This window comes from Mus pahari, chromosome 2 (genome assembly GCF_900095145.1).
Source record: "Mus pahari chromosome 2, PAHARI_EIJ_v1.1, whole genome shotgun sequence".
NCBI lineage: Eukaryota > Metazoa > Chordata > Mammalia > Rodentia > Muridae > Mus > Mus pahari.
Genome location: NC_034591.1, coordinates 60,206,005 through 60,228,254, shown reverse-complemented (window position 1 = coordinate 60,228,254; position 22,250 = coordinate 60,206,005). Strand labels below are relative to the sequence as shown.

At 39.2% G+C, this 22,250-nt stretch overlaps 1 protein-coding gene across 1 annotated transcript in view; it reads right to left on the bottom strand.

Moving 5' to 3' along the window:
* The window catches only part of Mgam2 (maltase-glucoamylase 2 (putative)), an 85,657-nt gene that overhangs the window by 4,334 nt on the left and 59,073 nt on the right, over window positions 1–22,250 (bottom strand). Inside the window, exons 37-47 of the mRNA XM_021191203.1 lie at window positions 19,135–19,268; window positions 18,857–18,891; window positions 18,649–18,765; window positions 17,397–17,545; window positions 17,218–17,302; window positions 16,553–16,609; window positions 16,033–16,157; window positions 14,925–15,013; window positions 13,952–14,001; window positions 1,493–1,666; window positions 34–180 (exon numbers count right to left, since the gene is read on the bottom strand). Coding sequence (XP_021046862.1) covers window positions 34–180; window positions 1,493–1,666; window positions 13,952–14,001; window positions 14,925–15,013; window positions 16,033–16,157; window positions 16,553–16,609; window positions 17,218–17,302; window positions 17,397–17,545; window positions 18,649–18,765; window positions 18,857–18,891; window positions 19,135–19,268 — 1,162 coding nt within the window. The remainder of the gene's footprint in view (window positions 1–33; window positions 181–1,492; window positions 1,667–13,951; window positions 14,002–14,924; window positions 15,014–16,032; window positions 16,158–16,552; window positions 16,610–17,217; window positions 17,303–17,396; window positions 17,546–18,648; window positions 18,766–18,856; window positions 18,892–19,134; window positions 19,269–22,250) is intronic.

Genomic DNA, 22,250 nt, shown 5'->3' with positions numbered 1-22,250 from the left:
TTCAGGTGTGGTTATGAGAACAGGACTGGTCACAGTTTCAGTGCTAGATTCAGATGGGTGGGGGCTTGTGGGCAATACAATGGTTGCATTCGGTGTAGGAGGTACATCTCCATAAACCCAAGTAACTTCAGTCAGCTTTTCTAGGCTCATATTCTTTCCAGTCAATCGAATTGTTAATTTCTGCCAAGAAAAAAATGATTATATTGGTGTATTAGAACTCATTAAACATTATGTTGAAGACACTATTCAATTTTTACTTTCACAAAAAATAAAAATTTATTCTTTCTTTCCCAAAAGAGTACATGACACAAATATTTTCAGCTTATATTGGTCCCAGATTACCATGGTAAGGTGTTCTCTATGTAACTAAGTAACAGAAATCACTTTCTTCACATTTTTCTTATATCTAAGCCCTAATGTTCTTAAATATTTACAGTTGTGGTTAAAATTAATATTTATTTTGACTTTTCATTTTGCCATTGACATTTTTCTTTTTGGATAGCAGATGACTTTCATGTCCTCATTACTATCAGTGCTAAGATAGCGCCTGTCATTGAATATAGCTCTACAGCATTGAATATGCTATAGAGCTTCACCAAATAGTACTCAGTGATTTTCTGCAGATAGGTTAATTAGTAACAATATTTTTACAGTAAATTTAAATCCAGTAATCCAAGGAACATATTATTTTATCTAAGTATGTAACAAAAAAGACCACAGAGGCACAAGATCTACATGGGTGCTCAGAATGGTCATTTTCTCAAATCTCAAGGCTAGAAGGACACTGTTTTCTCCATTTGGAAGCAGAAACTGTAGCTTTTTATTTCCAGTTCTCTAAACCATTCTGTTTGGGCTACTAAATCTAGTTATAATTAGTCCATGGTCTAAAGTTAATATTCAGATTCTAGGATTACCATTACACTGGTTGCTATTCTATCAGTAATCCATCTTGCAAACTGTGGTTTCACTTGCTTCTAGAACTGAGACAAAGCTGTCACTTTAATTGTCTTAATAGTCTGATATTTATGACACTCTGTTTTGTTAGGTAAACAAATCCATCTCATATTATTAGTGAAACATATTCAAGAAATAATAGTAACAGTTAAGTGCCAACTTGAAGCTTAGAAAAGAACCATTAATTTTCACAGGGCTGGGCATACAGCAGGAAGGAGAAAGGGATTTCACAGACATTCCTTTCTTTAGCCTCTGAGAAAAAATATTTCTATGTTTTGTTAGCTAGCCTAGGAAAACAATCTATTCAAACCCAATCCAATTCATTAGTAAACACAACAGAAGGGGTGTCATCAGGTTACAAATCAGCAATATCATACTACAAAGGAAAGACTACCAATGTTGTATTTTTTTACAGTAGTTCTCACAATTTTCAGAAACATTTGCAACCCTTCTAACAATTATAACATATAAAGTAGTAGCAGAGATAATTTAATAGAATAATAATCTGAGTTCACAATAGTATTCCTTTCAGACTTACCTGATTGTAGGGCTCACTTGTGAAATCATTCTGGATGAATTGCTGGTTGTTGTAGGTACAAAAGACTTGTACCACATAAGTATAGTTTAAACCCCAGATTCTAATGTATCCAATTTTCAGTGTATTTGTGTCACTCAGAAAGTTATTATGTAGGATCTGGATTTTCAAGCTGTTCTATAAAATATCATGAGGAGAAAACATATAACACACATGTAGTAAACTATGTTCTATATTGCAATGTGAAAATATTTTGAATTACTCTTATTGTACTTGTTTTTGTTTCTAATTTTTATTAAATATTTCATGGAGACATAGTTCCCAAGTACCAGCCATGATAAATTTTATGATATCTGTGATAACTAATCTTGATTTTCAACTATAACTGGAATCAACTAAAACTAATTCTTATAATAAAGCATCATTATTTGTGTTTTCAGATAAGAAAATTATGATTGTAGGAAATGGAGTCATCTATTTTCATAGAGTTAAGTGACGTAGATGGGTGGGCTGATGGTATGCTGGCATAATATAGTAGCATAGTAAACTGTCACTGAATTAAGAATGTATTCAAGGAACATAGCAAATTGTCTAAATTATGATCAAGTATTTAAGAATCAATATGAGTTAAAATGAGATAAATTATGAGATGTTATACAACTAAAGCAAAATTAAATCCATAGCAAAAGAAAATATAGGTATTAAGGAAATGTAAGAAAAGTCAATATGGGGATGGAGTAGACATGAAAAGAATTAATGAAGACATGGAACTCCAGAATTCCTAGAAGGACACTTGAGTGTTACAGGCAGCAAGAATTGGACAAGTAATGGGGCCAGATAGACAAGCACTAATATAGCAGGTGCTAAAGTAAACAGTGAAAAAATACTGGTTAAAAACAAGGTTATTGTTGAGGCCTGCACCCCACCCCTGCCACTCCAGCACAGCTGTAGCTATCTTTTCCATGCTGCCAGCAATTCTTTATTGTTTCTGTAATATGCTTGCCAGCTATTTCATATAGTAGACAGAAAAATAACTTGACTAAGAGCAGGGTCAAGCAGACCACATATCTTTTTATGTTCTAAATATTCTGATGTTTGTTAATCTTAAGAAATTCCACATCCATAAGATCTACTTAGGAACATTCAGAATAAAAGTCAGTTAGAACTGTTCTGTCTAGCTAGCCAAAATAGCTTGAGTCAGAGCTGACCACTGGGCAGCACTTCATGCACCTGCACATGAACTCACTGTGGGTTAGGTTTAGATTTTTGTTGTTGTTGTTGTTGTTGTTCCTTTATATGCTGGTCCTGAAAATGTTCAAGATCCAGTCTTAGCTCCCAAGGCTAGGCTGTGCCCCTGATTGATCAATCAGTCTTGCCATATGTCTTCAATAAATTACTTTTGCTTAACTGAGACTGGAGTCTCACTGGTTTGTGTAGTGATTCCTGAACCCAAACGCCTATGACAATTCCATAGGGGAAAAGGGGATTCTGAGACAATAGAGTAAAGCTGCATGTGGCTTGGTTCTGGTGATAACATTAGAAAGAGAAAAAATATTCCAGTATGTCTTGAAAACTAACAGAGTCAAATGTAATGGCACATGACTGTAATTCCAGTCCTGCAGAGGCTAAGTTGGAGGTATCATGCATTAAAACCCTATTGGGCTACACAACAAGTTCAAAATCAGTTTGGGCAAGAGGAGATGGGATTCCATGTCAAAATAAATAAATAAGGAGCTAGAGATATGGCTTAGGGATTAAGGGAACTTGCTGTCCTTTTAGATGACATAGACTCAGTTTTTATCACCATGCCAGGCTTACAACCACTTATAACTACAGCTCTGAGAGAGCTGATGTCTTCCTCTAGCCTTCTCAAACACCCACACACATAAATATTTTTCATTAAAAATAAATATACAATAGGATATTTTGTGACTGGTTGAGCATACAGAACCAAGGTGAAAATTCAAGGAAAGATATGTAACTAGAAGAAAATAATTAGACTTTAGCTTGTTGATTTAACAGCTTATTGTCAAATTTATTTCAATTTTGAAAGCTATTTGGAAGAAATGTTCACAGTACAGAAATGTGCAAATGCTGCAGATACCCCCTCCCAGCACCAAGCTGGTTTACCAGTCAAAGTGGCATTGATAGTAATCACCCAAACCCTAGAGAAAGATGGGAGTTTCTTTAATCTCAGTCTCATCTTTAGAGTGGGAAAATTTATCAAATATCAAAAAAGAATTCATTATTATTACTTGAGAAAAATAAGAAAATTGGACCTTCTAGTTAAGAGTTATTTAAATTAATTCTAATGTTATAAGAAAGAAAAACTAGACAGAAGTGTCTCTCTTAAAATTAATAGTGAAGCTTGGTAATGGTAGTGCATACCTTTAGTCCCAGCACTTGAGAGGGAGTGGCAGGCAGATCACTAAGAGTACAAGGCCAGCCTGGCCTACAAATTGAATTCCAGAATATCCAAGTATACACAGAGAAACAATGGAACGTTTTAAGGGGATATGTATCTTTAAAACACAACACAAAATATCCCCACCAAAATAAATAATAAAGTTTTTCTAAGAAGAGGTGTCAGGCTATCTAGCAACTCTTCTGCTATTGCAATACAATGTAAACCATGTTTTAAAATTTCTAAGGTAACTTTTTTTAAAAGAGTAAAAAGAATTAGAAGAATTATAAAATACATTCTTTTTACCTGATATTTCTAAGTTAGTTCAGGCTATATTCAGTATAAGACTACTCAGGAAATCTTGTTAGGTTTTTTTTTTTTCATTTTTTTATTAGATATTTTCTTCATTTACATTTCAAATGCTATCCTGAAAGTCCTCTATACCCTCTCCCCACCCTGCTCCCAACCCACCCACTCCCTCTTCCTGATCCTGGCATTCCCCTGTACTGGGGCATATAATGTTCACAAGACCAAGGGCCTCTCCTCCCATTGATGGCCGACTAGACCATCCTCTGCTACATATGCAACTAGAGACACAGCTCTGGGGGGTATACTGGTTAGTTCATATTGTTGATCCTCCTATAGGGTTGCATGTCCCTTTAGCTCCTTGGGTACTTTCTCTAGCTCCTTCTTTAGGGGCCCTGTGTTCCATCCAATAGTGACTGTGGGCATCCACTTCTGTATTTGCCGGGCACTGGCATAACCTCACAAGAGATAACTATATCAGGGTCCTGTCAGCAAAATCTTTCTGACATATGCAATAGTGTCTGGGTTTGGTGGCTGTTTATGGGATGGATCCCTGGATGGGGCAGTCTCTGGAGGGTTCTTTCTTCCATCTCAGCTCCAAACTTTGTCACTGTAACTCCTTCCATAGGTATTTTGTTCCACATTCTAAGAAGGAGCGAAGTATCTACACTTTGGTCTTCCTTCTTCTTGAGTTTCATGTGTTTTGCAAATTGTATCTTTTTTAGTCTAAGTTTCTGGGTTAATATCGACTTATCAGTGAGTGCATATCATGTGTGTTCTTTTGTGATTGGGTTACCTCACTCAGGATGATATCCTCCAGATACATCCATTTGTCAGGAAATCTTTTACTCTGTCTTTAAACTTAGCATTTGAATATTTCAAATTAGGCTTGTCACATATTCAAGTATGAAAGTACTGCAGATGGGCAGTGGGTACCATATTTTAAGAGACATCTAGATTAACTGGCATTCAGAGTGATAAGATCTAGGAGCCAGCACAACACTCAACACAACACAAAGGAAATGCCAAGTTTTCTACTGGAAGATGCAACAATACCTCTCCTGGGTATATACCTAGAAGATGTTCCAACTGGTAATAAGGACACATGCTCCACTATGTTCATAGCAGCCTTATTTATAATAGCCAGGAGCTAAAAAGAACCCAGATGTTCCTCAATAGAGGAATGGATACAGAAAATGTGGTACATTTACACAATGGAGTACTACTCAGCTATTAAAAACAATAAATTCATGAAATTCTTGGGCAAATGGATGTATCTGGAGGATATCATCCTTAGTGAGGTAACCCAATCACAAAAGAAGTCACTAGATATGCACTAACTGATAAGTGGCTATTAGTCCAGAAACTTAGAATATCCAAGATACAATTTACAAAACACAAGAAAACCAAGAAGAAGGAACACCAATGGTTGGATACTTCATTCCTCCTTAGAATAGGGAAATACCCATGAAAGGAGTAACAGAGACAAAATTTGGAGCTAAAACGAAATGATGGGCTATCCAGAGACTATCCCATATGGGAATCCATCCCATCATTAGCCACCAAACACAGACACTATTGCACATGCCAGCAAGATTTTGCTGAAGGGACCCTGATATAGCAGTCTCTTGTGAGACTATGCCAGTTCCTGGCAAACATAGAAGTGGTTGCTCACAGTCAGCTATTGGATGGAACACAGGGCCCCTAATGAAGGAGCTAGAGAAAGTACCCAAGGAACTGAAGGGGTTTGCAACCCTATAGGTGGAACAACAATATGAACTAACCAGTACCCCCCAAAGCTCATGTCTCTAGCTGCATATGTAGCAGAAGATGGCCTAGTCAGCCATCATTGGGAAGAGAGGCCCCTTGGTCTTATAAACTTTATATGCCCCAGTACAAGGGAATGCCAGGGCCAAGAAGTGGGAGTGGGTGGGTAAGGGAGCAGGGGTCAGGGGAGGGTATAGGGAACTTTCAGGATAGCATTTGAAATGTAAATAAAGAAAATATCTAATTAAAAAAAGGAAAAAAAGAAAATGCCAAGTTTTAAATAAAAATATGCATAATTGTAAGACATGACTGGGAAGTATTGAACAAACGTCTAATATTTGAGAGCACTGTTACAATTAATTTGTGCTACAGTAGTCCATGTTTTAAGTCAATGGATAAGTGGTAAGCAGATTCTAGACTTGACTTAGAATGATTTACGTAATTCTCAGAAGAAGACAGATTGTCCCTGGAATCATCCAACCTGTTAATGCATATTAATAGCATTGTTGCCTCTATTTATTCTTCTATACTTGTCAGTTTTCATGTGTTTCTTATAATGTTCCTTTTGTGAAACAGATATGATGAGCTCCACCCCCACCACTGCTTCTGGACTTGGTTATATATCCATGGCTAATAAGAAATTAGTCAACCTGACATTAAAAAAAGTAATTTTAAAATAAGAACTTGATATTTTCACTTCTGATTTTTAAAGATGTGATTACTGATTTATGTATATGTGTGTATGCACCTGTGTGAATTTATGTGCACTATATAGATGCAGATGCCTTCAGAGGCCGAAAATGTTTTCTCTGGAACTGATCTTACAGGTGAGTATAAGCTGCTTAAAGGAAGTGCTAAGAACCCAACGCAGCTCCTCTGCAGAAGCAGGAAACACTTTTTTTTTTGAAGTTTTTTTTTATTAGATATTTTATTCATTTACATTTCAAAAGCTATTCCATTTCCTAGTTTTCTCTATGAAAATCCCCTATACCCTCCCCCTACCCTACTCCCCAACCTACCCACTCCCACTTCCTGGCCCTGGCATTCCCTGTACAGGAAGCACTTTTAACCATTGAGCCATCTCTCAAGCTCCTTATGTTACAGTGTATTTGATCATTATGCAGATAAAACCTATTTGTTGGCAAGGACTGTAGGAGCTTGAAGGGGTTTGCAACCTCACAGGAAGAACAACAATATCAACCAACCAGATCCCCCCCCCCACACACACACACACAAAGCTGCCAGGTACTAAACCACCATGCAAAATGTAAAAGTTTAAATAGATACCAGGTTTGTCAGATGCCTTTAGCTGTGTCCTAAAAAGATGCAGTTTGAGTGCTCCTCTGAAAGCCTTCATAGGTAAGAATGTTCAAGTATGGAAATGATGCTCCTAGCCCTCAGGAGACTGGACATGAGGGGAGGCGGTATTGGATGTGGAGCAGTAAGAGGGGGGTATGGGGGTGGGGAGGATAAAATATGGACTGTAAAATAAATAAATAAATAAATAAATAAATAAATAAATAAATAAATATGTTTTTTTAAAAAACAGAATGGAAAGTTTCTGCCTATTTTAAGGCAAGTGGGAGAGGTGTTGTGTTCTTTGTTCTATGACCTGAGGTAAAATTATCTGGGTGCCCTTAACATACTCCACATTAAAGATGGAAATTGCTGGGCCCCTACCTACTTGGCTTGGAGCTCCCTTATCCACCAGGAAGGTGACAAACCTGCCAAGGGTGGAGGAGGAGGAGGACCTGAGAGACTTCTTTTATGAGCAATTGGATCTTGGATAGGGTCACTTTCTTTTGGCTTGGAAGAAGCTTTATGGAAGGAGCTCTGGATAAGAGGTAAGGAATTTCTCTTTGGGCTTTGCAGGAACAAGAAACAGCTGGCAGGACACTGTTAAAACAGTATTCAAGGAAGGAGAGCTAAGAAGCGCTCCTGGGTTTGGAGCAGTTCAAGAAAGAGCTAGACTAACTTGATAGTATGACACAGAGAGAAAGAGATTTCTAATGAGCCAGTAGCTTAGTTGTAGAATCAGTTGTGTAAATAGATATTCTGTATATAGTTATGAAAATAAAGGCCAGCCCTGTGCCATCTTCGGTGGAAACCCAGAGGAGGGTCCCAAGGTCCACAGAGGACTTTCCACACCGCAGGTGCCCTAGCACACCCAGGACTTGGGGATCACTGGTGAGTGGAATGCAACTTCTGTTCCAAAGAATCCCGGAGGGTCTTGTGCCAGCAGGAACAGGGACAAAGGAACCCCACCCAACCAGAGGCTGGGATTCCTTTTGGTGGCTCCAGCCCCGTACCATCTTGGGCATGAACTGGGCAAGCCCTAGCACCCAGGATCTTGGAATCACTGATACCAGTCTACCCAGGAGAGCACATGGACGGCAGAAGCAAAAGAGCTTTTTGGACAGGGTCCCTTCTGGCCTTCATCCTCAGCCAGGAGGCAGAGCTGAGAACCAGACCCCTGGGCACCTTCCTTGCCAGAGGAGAGTCTCCAGGAAAGCCTCCAGGGAGGGCTCTGACCCCAGGACTCAGGAGGTGGATCTGACCTCCAAAGTTCTGGGCACCTTCCCTGCAAGAGAAGAGCTTGACTGCAGAGAGCACTCTGACCACTGGAATTCAGGAGAGAGATGGACTCCCAGGAGTGCTGACAGGGGCTAACAGAATCACAAGAGGAACAAGCTTCAGCCAAAGACAGCTAGAACATCGAACACCAGAGATTACCAGATGGTGAAAGGCAAATGTAAGAATCTTACTAACAGAAACCAAGAAAACTTGGTATCATCACAACCCAGTATGCCCACCACAGCGAGGCCTGGATACCCTGACACACCCAAAAAGCAAGACTCAGAATTAAAATCATATCTCATGATGCTGCATACAGGAAACCCACCTCAGAGACAAAGACAGACACTACCTCAGAGTAAAAGGCTGGGAAACATTTTCCAAGAAACAGTCCAAAGAAACAAACTGGAGTAGCCATTCTAGTATTGAATAAAATCGACTTCAAACCCAACGTTATTAAAAAAAAAAAAAAAAAAAAAAAGACAAGGAGAAGCACTTCATACTCATCAAAGGTAAAATCTTCCAAGATGATCTCTCAATTCTGAATATCTATGCTCCAAGTACAAGGGCATCCACATTCGTTAAGGAAACTTTAGTAAAGCTCAAAGCACACACTGTACTTCACACAATAATAATGGGAGACTTCAACACCCCACTCTCATCATTGGACAGATCCTGGAAACAGAAACTAAACAGAGACATATTGGAACTAACAGAAGTTATGAAACAAATGAATTTAACAGATATTTAAAGAACATTTTTTCCTAAACCAAAAGGATATACCTTCTTCTCAGCACCTCATGGTATCTTCTCCAAAATTGACCATATTATTGGTTATAAAACAGGTCTCAACAGACACAAAAATATTTAAATTATCCCATATATCCTATCAGATCACCATGTGCTAAGGCTGATCTTCAATAACAACATTAATAGAAAGCCAACGTTGATGTGGAAGCTGAACAACACTCTACTCAAGGATAACTTGGTCAAGGATGAAATAAAGAGATTAAAGACTTTTTAGAGTTAATTGAAAATGAAGCCACAACATACGCAAAATTATGAGACACAATGAAAGAATTCCTAAGAGGAAAGCTCATAGCCCTGAGTGCCTCCAAAAAGAAACTAGACAGAGCATACACTAGCAGTCTGACAGCACACCTAGAAGCTCTAGAACAAAAGGAAGCAAATTCACCCAAGAGGAGTAGACTGAAGGAAATAAGCAAACTTAGGGCTGAAATCAACCAAGTGGACACGAAAAGAACTATACAAAGAATCAACCAAACCAGGAGCTGGTTCTTTGGTAAAATCAACAAAATAGATAAACCCTTAGCCAGACTAACTAGAGGGCACAGAGACAGCACCCTAATTAACAAAATCAGAAACGAAAAGGGAGACATAACAGAACCTGAGGAAATCCAAGCATCATCAGGTCCTACTACAAAAGTATATACTCAACAAAACTGGAAAACATGGATGAAACGGACAATTTCCTAGTTAGATACCAGGTACCAAAGTTAAATCAGTATCAGATTAATGATCTAAAAAGTACCATATCCCCTAAATAAATAGAAGCAGTCATTAATAGTCTTCCAACCAAAAAAAAAAAAAAAAAAAAAAAGCCCAGGACCTGATGGGTTTAGTGCAGAGTTCTAGTAGACCTTCAAAGAAGACCTAATTCTAATTCTCAAACTATTCCAAAAAATAGAAATAGAAGATACTGTACCCAATTCGTTCTATGAAGCCACAATTACTCTGATACATAAAGCACATAAAGACCCAACATAGAAAGAGAACTTCAGACCAATTTCCCTTATGAAGATTGATGCAAAAATACTCAGTAAAATCCTCACAAACCAAATCCAAGAAAACATCACAACGATCATCCATCATGATCAAGGAGGCTTCATCCCAGGGATGCAGGGATGGTTTAATATATGGAAATCCATCAGTGTAATCCACTATATAAACAAACTCAAAGACAAAAACCACATGATCATCTCATTAGATGCTGAGAAAGCATTTGACAAAATCCAACACCCCTTCATGATAAAACTCTTGGAAAGATCAAGAATTCAAGGCCCATACCTAAACATAATAAAAGCCACATACAGCAAACCAGTAGCCAACATCAAACTAAATGGAGAGAAACTTGAAGCAATCCCACTAAAATCAGGGACGAGACAAGGCTGCACACTTTCTCCCTACCTATTCAATATAGTACTTGGAGACCTACCAGAAGCAAATAGACAACAATTGGAGATCAAGGGGATAAAAATGGGAAAGGAAGAAGTCAAAATATCACTATCTACAGGTGACGTGATAGTATATATAATTGACCCTAAAAATTCCACCAGAGAACTCCTAAACCTGATAAACAACTTCAGTTCAGTAGCTGAATATAAAATTAACTCAAACAAATCAGTTGCCTTTCTCTACACAATAGATAAAGAGGATGAGAAAGAAATTAGGGAAACAACACAGTAGTCACAAATAACATAAAATACCTGGGTGTGAGTCTAACTAAGCAAGTGAAAGATCTGTATGATAAGATCTTCAAGTCTCTGAAGGAAGAAATCGAAGATCTCAGAAGATGGAAAGACCTCCCATGCTCATGGATTGGCAGGATTAACATGGTAAAAATGGGTATCTTACAAAAAGCAATCTACAGATTTAATGCAATCCCCATCAAAATTCCAACTCAATTCTTCACTGAGTTAGAAAGTGCAATCTGCAAATTCATCTGGAATAACAAAAAAACTAGGATAGCAAAAACCATTCTCAGCAATAAAAGAACCTCTGGTAGAATCACCAAGCCTGATCTCAAGCTGTACTACAGAGCAATTGTGATAAAAACTGCATGGTACTGGTACAGCGACAGAAAGGTGTATTGATGGAGCAGAATTGAAGACCCAGAAATGAACCTACACACCTATGGTCACTTGATCTTTGACAAAGGAGCTAAAACCACCCAGTGGGAAAAAGGCAGCATTTTCAACAAATGGTGCTGGCTTAACTGGAGGTCATCATGTAGAAGAATGCAAATTGAGCCATTCTTATCTCCTTGTACAAAGTTCAAGTCTAAGTGGATCAAGGAACTCCACATAAAACCAGAGATACTAAAACTTATAGAGGAGAAAGTGGGGGAAAGCCTCGAAGATATGGGCACGGGGGAAAAATTCCTGAACAGAACAGAAATGACTTGGGCTGTAAGATCGAAATGGACAAATGGGACCTCATAAAATTGCAAAGCTTCTGTAAGGCAAAAGACACTGTCAATAAGACAAAAAGGCCACCAACAGATTGGGAAATGATTTTTGCCAATCCCAAATATGATAGGGGACTAATATCCAATATATACAAAGAGCTCAAGAAGCTGGACTCCAGCAAATCAAATATCCCCATTAAAAAAATGGGGCACAGAACTAAAGACAGAATTCTCAACTGAATAATACCAAATGACTGAGAAGCAAATGTTCAACATCCTTAATCATCAGGGAAATACAAATCAAAACAACCCTGAGATTCCACCTCACACCAGTCAGAATGGCTAAGAACAAAAATTCAGGTGACAGCAGATGCTGGCGAGGATGTGGAGAAAGATGAACACTCCTCCATTGCTGGTAGGATTGCAAGCTGGTACAACCACTCTGGAAGTCAGTCTGGAGGTTCCTCAGAAAATTGCACATAGTTTTACCGGAAGATCCAGCAATACCTCCAGGAGATACCCAGAAGATGTTCCAACTTGTAATAAGGACACATGCTCTACTATGTTCATAGAAGCTTTATTTATAATAGCCAGAATCTGAAAAGAACCCAGATGTCCCTCAACAGAGCAATGAATACAGAAAATGTGGTACATTTACACAATGGAGTACTACTCAGCTATTAAAAACAATGAATTTATGAAATTTTTAGGCAAATGGATGGATCTAGAGGATATCATCCTGAGTGAGGTAACACAACCACAAAGAACTCACATGATATACACTCACTGGATAAGTGGATATTAGCCCAGAAACTTAGAATACCCAAGATACAATTTGCAAAACACATGAAACTCAAGAGGAAGGAAGACCAAAGTGTGAATACTTTGTCTCTCCTTGGAATGGGGAACTAAATACCCATGGAATGAGTTACAGAGACAAAGTTTGGAGCTGAGACAGAATGAAGGAGTATCCAGGGAATATCCCACTTGGGATCCATACCATAATCAACCACCAAAACCAGACACTATTGCATATGTCAGCAAGATTTTGCTGAAAGGACCCTGATATAGCTTTCTCTTGTGAGGCTATGCCAGTGCCTGACAAATACAGAAATGGATGTTCACAGTTATCTATTGGATGGAACACAGGGCCCCCAATGGAGGAGCTAGAGAAAGTATCCAAGGAGCTGAAGGGGTCTGTAACCCTACAGGAGGAACAGCAATATAAACTAACCAATACCTCCTGAGCTCGTGTCTCTAGCTTCATACATAGCAGAAGATGGCCTAATCGGCCATCAGTGGGAGGAGAGGCCCTTGGTCTTGGGAAGATTATATGCCCCAGTACAGCAGAATGCCAGGGGCCAAGAAACGGGTGTGGGTGGGTTGGGGAGCAGGGCCAGGGGAGGGTTTAGGGGACTTTTGGGATAACATTTGAAATGTAAATGAAGACTATATCTAATAAAAAAATTGTTTAAGAAAAAGAAAGAAAGAAAATAAAGTTACCTCACTGGGCTAGCAGGTTTTTACCTCAATTTATGCCTCCCATGACTTTATTGGTATTGATATTAGATAAAGGCTACGCCTTCACTTCTATTTTATGATATTCCACAATCACTAAAAGGTCAATCTCAGACATCCCACATAATGTTATTTTAGCTCAGCTTCAGGTCAGGTGAACACCAGCTATGTAAGTAAAGTGAAGCTCACCCAAGGCTAGCAATAGACAGGTGGCTATCCACAGACACTTAGGATTCAGTCAGTGTAGATTATTACATCATCTGACTTTGTATATTCATGAACTCACTGAACTTTTGCTGTCAAATCTTTTGCTGACAATGAAACCATCAAGTTACTAACCATAAAAGAGTATTACATAATGAATCACTTATGTAACATGTGTACTTCAAAATGTTATCATCTAGAAAACTTCTTATCCCTGGAAATAAGGTGTACATTGAAGAATCCATGCCCCTCTCCCTGGATAATAGGAGCTCCATTTTTTTTTCAAATAATGATGGTATTCTGGATAAGTGTAAGATAAGGACTACTTTCTTGCTTATTTTATTGTCAATAACATAAATTAGGCAAGAAGAGGCAGGAAGTATTTCTTCTTAAGATATTACATTTACACAGCTAGTGGATGGTGTCTAATTTGTAGTTAACTGGGAAAGCATTTATGAACTCATTAAGATAGTAGTCTTACCTTTTCTGCTCTAAAGGTAGCCAAGAAATAGTTTCCTTTTTCATATGTTTCTGAAAACAAAAAGAAAAGAATAAACAGTTATCTGCTTCAGTTCTAGCAGATTATCTCATGTTGAGTCCAAAATATCTTAAAAGTAACACAACAACCAATGAGGCATGCTTCATCTTCCTAAGAAGCAGTAAGGATAATAAGCAGGCCCTTGCTAGGTTTGGTCCCTAACACTAAAGGAAAATGGAGTAGCTCTTTCCATTTCAGGTTCTTATCTGGCATATGCTTTCCTATACACCCCAGGGCCACCTGCCTAGCGATGGCATCAGCTTCGATGTGCTGGGCCTCCCAAATCAAATATTATTTAAGAAAATATACCACAGACTTTCCCATATGCCCCCCTTTCAGGGTTCATTCCTTAATTGAGGTTCCCTCTCCTAAAATGTCTGTAGCTTGTGTCAAATTGACATAACTAACCATCATGACTATTTGGAAAGAAAAAAACCGCAAAAGCAAAATACTAATAACAACAAACAAACAAACAAACAAAAACAGGACAGTACCAGGAATGGAAAATGGCCACTTGAGTTAGAGTAGACTAACAGATCTTTCCAAAATGTAGACTATTGCTGTACCAAGGTTGAAGGTAAATTATTCTTGCTGAAGATACCACAAGGGTGGCTTCATGTTCAGCCTGATATTTGCATGCCCACTATTTTATCAAAGCAGCATGGTTCTGTGAGGATAGATCATCCCTGAATCCATCATGTAAGGCTCAAGAACTTATGAGACTGGGGAACGGATAACTACAATTTTCAGGAGAGCATGTATGAGCAAGCGAAGTTTCAGAAGTTCCCCAAACGCCATTGATGTTTTGGCAGCAGCTGACACAGAGCTGAGTTTTTTTGTCCCATTGATACATGCTGAGCTTCTGTAACAAAGTTGCTGTAATGCTATGCAGGCTCTCTGAGGGGTTCACACTCACCAATGCTTTGTCCATCATCCCAAAACAACTGGCCTTCAGCCTTCCCATCATTATCCAAAGCAACAGTCAATCCCATCAAATTTTGTCGACTATAAAAAGAGAAGTCATTATTTTTTACTTGGTTGTAGGTTGTAAGAACAAAGAATATCTGCTGAAAACCTTTCTTATCCAGAAACAAAACTCAATGTATTAATGTTCATAAAATGACAAAAATAGAGTGAGATAAAATGTAAGATACAAGTCAGGGGAACAATTAAAGTTAAATGAAGCATTTGTCAACTTCAACTTTCAATATTAAAATAATGCATACTTTCCAACACACCTGCTGTAATAGTACAATAATATGATGTGACATCAATGTCATAGTAACAAAATTCCAGAAAACAGCTTTCAGGTGCCAGGGAATAAAGCCCAAACTATTTAGGATGCCATTCACAGCCTTCCATGAGATAACTCAACTGTTTGAATTTAACCTACCCAACCTAATTTTTACCTTTACTTCTTTAACCCACCCAGAATCTCTCCTTGACATCACACAGACAAATTCTATTTATGATTTAAGAGCCATCTCAGAGGCCTGTGTCAGGAAAATCATGCTTTTCATCAAGCTGAAAGTAGACTGCCTGTGTGTGTATGTGTGTGTGTGTGTCTGTGTGTGTGGCTGTCTGTCTGTGTTTTAATGCTTTTGACATGTTTTCTTAATGACTGTGTGTGTGTGTGTGTATGTGTGTGTGTGTGTGTGTGTGTGTGTGTGTTGTGAAATCTCTTTTTTTAGTTCACCAATGCAAGCTAGAAATGGGTACTAAATTCCTGTGCAGTCACTGCCAGTGAAGGTGCTCTTTAATATTTCCATTTTCTATAATGTGAGGAAGAAAAAGGTTTGTATTCTCAAGAGAATTTTCACTCCAGAAAATTGTGTTCTCGACATAAGAGCACAAGTAAAAGACCTCATCAAGGACTGGATTCATGAACTTGCCTTTTAAATACTATCAGCAGGTACCCATAGATTCCAACCAGTGAAACTCTGCAATTTGGTTTCTGTGTAATTTGATTATGACTCTATATACCCTGGTAAAGAGCCAAGGCATCAAACCCTCCTTCATCATACCTGTAGTAAGTGTTCATTCCAGGCTCTTGCCAAGGCAAGATGTAGCCTCCTCTGATGTGAAGGTTGATGTGGTCCAGAGGAGCCCACAGTGTTTTCCACTCACCTGCTGAATTGTTGCCAAATCCCTAGAAGGAAGCATATAGATAAGAAATGATGAAAGGTAAATCAATTAAATGAGTTATATATTTTATTAAAACATCTTCCGTACTAAGAGAGCATGTTGGAAGATCAGCAAAGTACTGTAAACATGAGAAAAATTCTATTTTTATTTTTCTCTTAAACCTTTAAAAACCTAATGTTTTCTGTGTATGTCTAGGAAAGGTATAAGGTAGACAATGTGAGATATAGGTGATCAGATATTTTCTATGTCTTTATGCAGATCCCCATCTATATAGATATGACTATGGCTAAAAAGGTTGGAAAGTATTCCTTCCTGGTTTGAGATATTAGGAAAAAGTTTCAGCCATCCCTCTAGCCTATACAGGGCCATTTGGTTCTTCCTAATAACATTTCAACTCACCGTGCTGTGGTCATACCAACGGGCTCTAGGGAAATAAGCACGGATCTCAAATGTGTTCTGAAACATAAAACCAGTGTGTTACTATAAAAATCCAACTGGGAAGCAATATAGATCTCTGAAACTCCTTTTATAGAATTAAAGCTAAGATGGAATGTTATTAGTGATGTCATGAGTTTGAAAATTCTTAATGAACATGCTTTGAAAATTCCTCTAAATATACAGAAAAATGTTTTAATTAAATAAGTTATAAAATGATATTAAATCATAAAATTCTAAAATAAAAAATCAGTGTTGGAAAGTTTTTATTAATAAATATCTTGAGGTTATATATATATTCTTTTGATGTTCTAGAAAGTTATTTGAAAAGAATAAGGTAAGCAAGACATGAAAATACATAGAATGCTTTTTCTCTGAAGATAGAGTGGTGGCCCAGTGGGTACAGACATCTGTCAGCAACCTGGGAAACATTAGCTTGATCTCTGGAAGGCGCATGGTAGAAGGAAAAAACTGATTCCTAAACGTTGTCTTCTAACATCTTTACATGGGCACACATGAGGAAGATCAATATTTTTTTTTTTAAATTTTAAATAAAATAATGGTTTTTTTCCCCCTGTGGCTTCGGATCATATGACCGGAAGGCATATGGCTTATGCTGAGAAACTCACAGGTTCCAGAACAGGGCTGATCAGGATAGCTGGGCCCAACATGAACTGGTAGTCTATATCCCATGTTGTATTGTCTTCTGTGAACCTGAAAAACCCAATATAATAAAGCTCATCCCCGTAACACAAACCGTGATTTACAAATGTCCCCGACCCTCTTCTTGAGGAGAGGCAACACTCACTCATGCAGAAGTGGCCGGATGACAGTGCTGCCCTCTGTGTGAGCCTTGTGCATCAGCGTGTACAGATACGGCAGCAAGGAGTACCTGATCCTCAACACTCTTCGTGAGTGCTCTTCAAAAGTTGAATTCCAGGCCACAGGGTCTTGCCTCTAAAGAGGGAGTAGGCAGGTAACGACAGATAAGATCTTCTTCACTGCATCCCAAGCATCTCAAAAGAGAATGGCTGGACACTTACTCCATGTGTTAGCCACGTGGTACTTCTCTTGGCATTTCTAGCATACTCCTTTCTGCTACCTTGGCTACCTATAAAGCTAATGTGAATGCTGTTCCTCTTTTTTTTTTTTTTTTAACCTATTCTGAGATTATTAAAACAATGTAGCTTTGGCTTTGTGTGTGCGTGTGTGTGTGTGTGTGTGTGTGTGTGTGTGTGTGTGTGTGTGTGTGTGTGAAGTCTTATAAATAGGCCCCTATGTAGCACTGATTTACTTATTGTTTGAGTAAAATACCAACTCCATATTCTTTCAAACAGGGGTACACATTATATTGTAGTTCAATGTAGCAGCCAGAAAATATTTTTTTTCCTGGCAATAATGCCTGCAAGAATTGAAGAAAAGTGTACTATTAAGATTTATCCCTAACCTTGAAGTTCTGAACTTTGTGTATACTTCAAAACACGGATGTCCTGGTGGTCTCCATGATTTGTCAGGAAATAAAAATGACACACTTGTTGTTAGCAGTCCTGCTACCCAGCAGTTACCTGGCAACAGCCAGATAGGCCTGGCTTACTATAAAAGGAGATGTCTGGCTTTTCCTCTGCTCTCTTTCTTTCTTACCCTCTCTGACTCCCTAAGACCTTTCTTCCTCTTTCCACTCCCCCCTCCATGTGTCCCTAAACATCCTTTCCTCTTCTCTTTCTCTCTCCTCTCCTCCTCTTCTTCCTCCTTCTCTCTTCTTCCTCTCCTCCACCCCCTATCTTTCTCTGCCTCTACTCCCTTCTCATCCCTTCTAAACTCCCTTCCTGCACCCTAAATAAACTCTATTACACTCTATGTGTCACATGGCTGCTATGCTACTTCAAGGGAAAGGATGCCTCAGTATGGCCCAACCAAGGCACCCCTCTCACCCTCACCATACCAAGCTCTATAAAACATATCCTCTTTCTTGTTATAAAACACAAATCTTATAAATTTGAAATCAGCTATGATTTAATTTTTGTATAATACATATGTAGCATGAACAATGGCTGCCTCACCCTAGTCCCGGCCGTGTTGTGGTTCCTGGAAAGAGGATAAAAGGCTCCCAGTTGCATCCAGCGGATACACATCTCATACTCAGCATCTCCAAAGAACCCACAAATATCTGCTCCTGTCTAAAAAGAATCAAAATCAGAGTATCAACTAGGTATTCTTCTAAGACAGACAGACATACATGTAAGGTGCAATGGTCCTAATATGGCTTACATAAGGTATTCCAAAGAGACTGAACTCCATCATGCCTGCAATGAAATAAAATGGCCATGTTAAATGAAGACAGCCTTTGGGTAAGAGAGAGACAGTTCAACCTTAGTTTATCTTTACTTCATTAACAGCTCTGGGCAATTCCTGATAAATACACTCTGACAGAACATACAAGTTCCATTGCCTTCACTGCCAAACTAAATATGTAAGGCATATTCAAATCATACACAGTATAGTTATACTCCCACCACCAGGAAAGGCCAGGGGGACAGTTTACACACCAACGATGGATTTCCCAAGCTGGTCCCAGGCAGCTGTGTTGTCTCCCAGCCAGTGTCCTCCCCAGCGTCCAGAAGAGGGGAATGTGGAGCGGGTGATGACGATACCTCTCTCTCCTGTCACCTGCTGCACAGCTCTGGATGGGAAAACAAGGAGGTGGATTTGAAGATGACAGCCATGGGATTTCAGTGCGGAGTATTCTGACTGCGTGAGGCACTAGAGCAGTTGTGCTAAGAGTCAGAGAACTTTCTCCGAAAGTGAGGATATGAGCCAAAAGGAACCTCTCAGCAGGGCGCAAGGATCTCATTCTTAAAAGGCCCAATTAACTGGTTATGTGTAGAGGTCAGAGGAGGGGATGGAGTAAGTGGTAAAGCGAGTGTCTACAGAACAAATCCTGTACTCGAGGAACACTTGAATCAATTCCACACCTATCATTGCACAATCCCCACGAGGGAGATTTTCTTGAGCTCTTATTACTGTTAGGAAACCCAGCACAGGAAGCTACCAAGGATCATTTAAGGAATATGTACATAGGCTTGGGATCCAAACATAGGGAGTGATTCTGATGCTAAGGTCCTGTTCCCCAATTTGTTCTACGTGCTACATCTAAATGATGGCATATATGCTTCTGAGTATTATTAACTTATTTTGTTAGAATTCCTTCTAGGCTCCACCTCACAGTTGGTTGGCAACAGCCAGGTATACCTGGTTTACTATAAAAAGGGCTATCCCCACCCCCACCCCACCCCCACTCTCTTACCCTCTTTTTCTCTACCACTTCTCTCCCTGACCCTTTCTCCACTTCTCCCTTCCCCTCTCTCTATGTTTTCCTGGCTGGCCTCCTCTCTCTCTCTCTCTCTCTCTCTCTCTCTCTCTCTCTCTCTCTCTTTTTCTCTCTCTCTCTCCCTTTCCTTCCCAACTCTACTTCCCATGCCCTAAGTAAACTCTAGTCCATATTATATCCATAATATGGCTAGTACCTCACGGGGAAAGATTGCCCCAGTATGGGCCTGCACAGGCACCCCCTTTTACCTCACCATAACTAGCTCTACCAAAACATATCCTGGCTTTTTCGTTTTTATAAAATACAACGCTGTTATATGTTGAAAAGCAGAGTATGCTTTTCACACATAGGAAAACATATATAAAATATCTTTAGACACATATAAATATGGTTTTTATATAGGTACCCATAATCAGGTTTTTAAAAAAAAAAAACTGCATGTGAGAAAAATCAGTGGAACAAAAGAAGTACCCTAGTATGTTTTCAATAAAAACGTTTGCTAAAGAAAGCATGCAGATCAGTCGCCATAGATGAATGCTGCCTTACTAAAAGCTCCCTGGCTAACACTCAGAGGCTGAAAAGGGGAGGTATTTTCCCAAAGGAATCAAAGCTCATAGACACATCATGGCATATGCAAGCCTGTGCTCTCTGTCCCTCTGTCTCTCTGTCTCTGTCTCTGTCTTTGTCTCTCTCTCTCAAACACACACACACACACACACACACACACACACACACTCACATGTCAATTAATTTAATTTTTTAAAAGCAAGTAAAGCATAATTCTTGTCTTTAGCAGAGGGTATGAAGGAAAGAATCATCAATCTGTGTGTCATTCTCTAAGGAAACCAGGTAAGAGAATGGAGTGGATAGAAAAGATGGGCCAGTCTAAAACATTTTCATGAAAGCAGTAGATTTAAGCTAGGTTCACTGTATTTTCTAAAAGGTCATTCCAGGCAAAGTCAGGATAGTAAGCATGAATGACTGATAAAGCTGGGAACATCAAAGTATAGGGGAAGCAATGGAAGTTTAAAAGTATAGTTCTTTTAAGCTATTAAAGGATGAAGGTGGTGGTGGTGGTGGTGGTGGTGTGTGTGTGTGTGTGAGTGTGAGTGCATGTGTGTGTTTGACAGTTTGAGGGGGGAGATTGGATCTGAGTCAGCAAGAGAAGTTTAAGTACTCATGAAATGGTAAAGAGAAGACATCCTACTAAGTGCTCACAGCACTCCAAGCATTTCTGGATTCATTTTGTCTTTTAATGGCAATGGTAACCCAGGAGATGCTGTAGTGTGAGCTAGCTAAGAAGTGGCATTAAGACTGTGTCCCACCAATCAATCTAAAACCAAGGTCCAAATTCTATACCAATACAACCAACAAATGGCAAGAAAACAAAAGCAATTCATAGAGGAGCAAGCTTCCCTGAAAGATCATTTGTAGATTGCGCTTCCCCTAGGGGGGAGAGTGAGTGGATGGGATGTATGTCTGATAAGGTTTCCCTGAGGAGAGAGGGGGAATTGGCCAGAAGTTTCAGGAAGAAAGTAAAGCAAAGACTCCATTCACGTTTTTCTCTGTGCTGCAGTCTGAGCTCTTCAAGTACCCTCTCTGACAAGAGAAAATCCTGCCCTGCTAAGACCCCTCAACTGTCACTTCTATGAAGTTTTCCTGGGTTAATTAAGTTGGTCACTTTTCCTTCTGGTTGTCTGGCTCTTCCAGAGGAGGGGCTCCTCAAAAGATTACCTCGTATTCTTCCTCACATAGTCTGAGATTAGATTACACTGGAGGACATAAAACACCTGATTTCTCATTTCCTAGGAAGGACCGGTTGTTTGCTTGAAGAATCAGTTTCTGCTTGGTCAGAGTGCAAGAAACATTCAATGCTTTTCTATAGAACACAGTAATCTTGGAGATTTAATAAGGAATTCAACTTCCTGACCTTGTAAGACCTTTATGCAAAAGTTCAATCCCCCACCCCCACTCCCACCCAACCTAGTGAAACATTTGTTTACACAAAGCACCCACTGCATTCTTGGGAAATAATGTCAGGGTAGACCACCTCTTTCCTCTTTCCTTTATTTCCTTGGGCTTTTTTTTTTTTTTTTTTTTTAAATTGGCCAATCATGAAAGACTGAGGTCCGACCACAGTCAATGAGGGAAGACACAGTCAACACCTGAGTCAGAATAAAAAACCAAGTATAGCCCGGTGTGGTGGCACACGCCTTTAATCCCAGCACTCAGGAGGCAGAGGCAGGCAGATTACTGAGTTCGAGGCCAGCCTGGTCTACAGAGTGACTTCCAGGACAGCCAGGGCTATACAGAGAAACCCTGTCTCGAAAAACC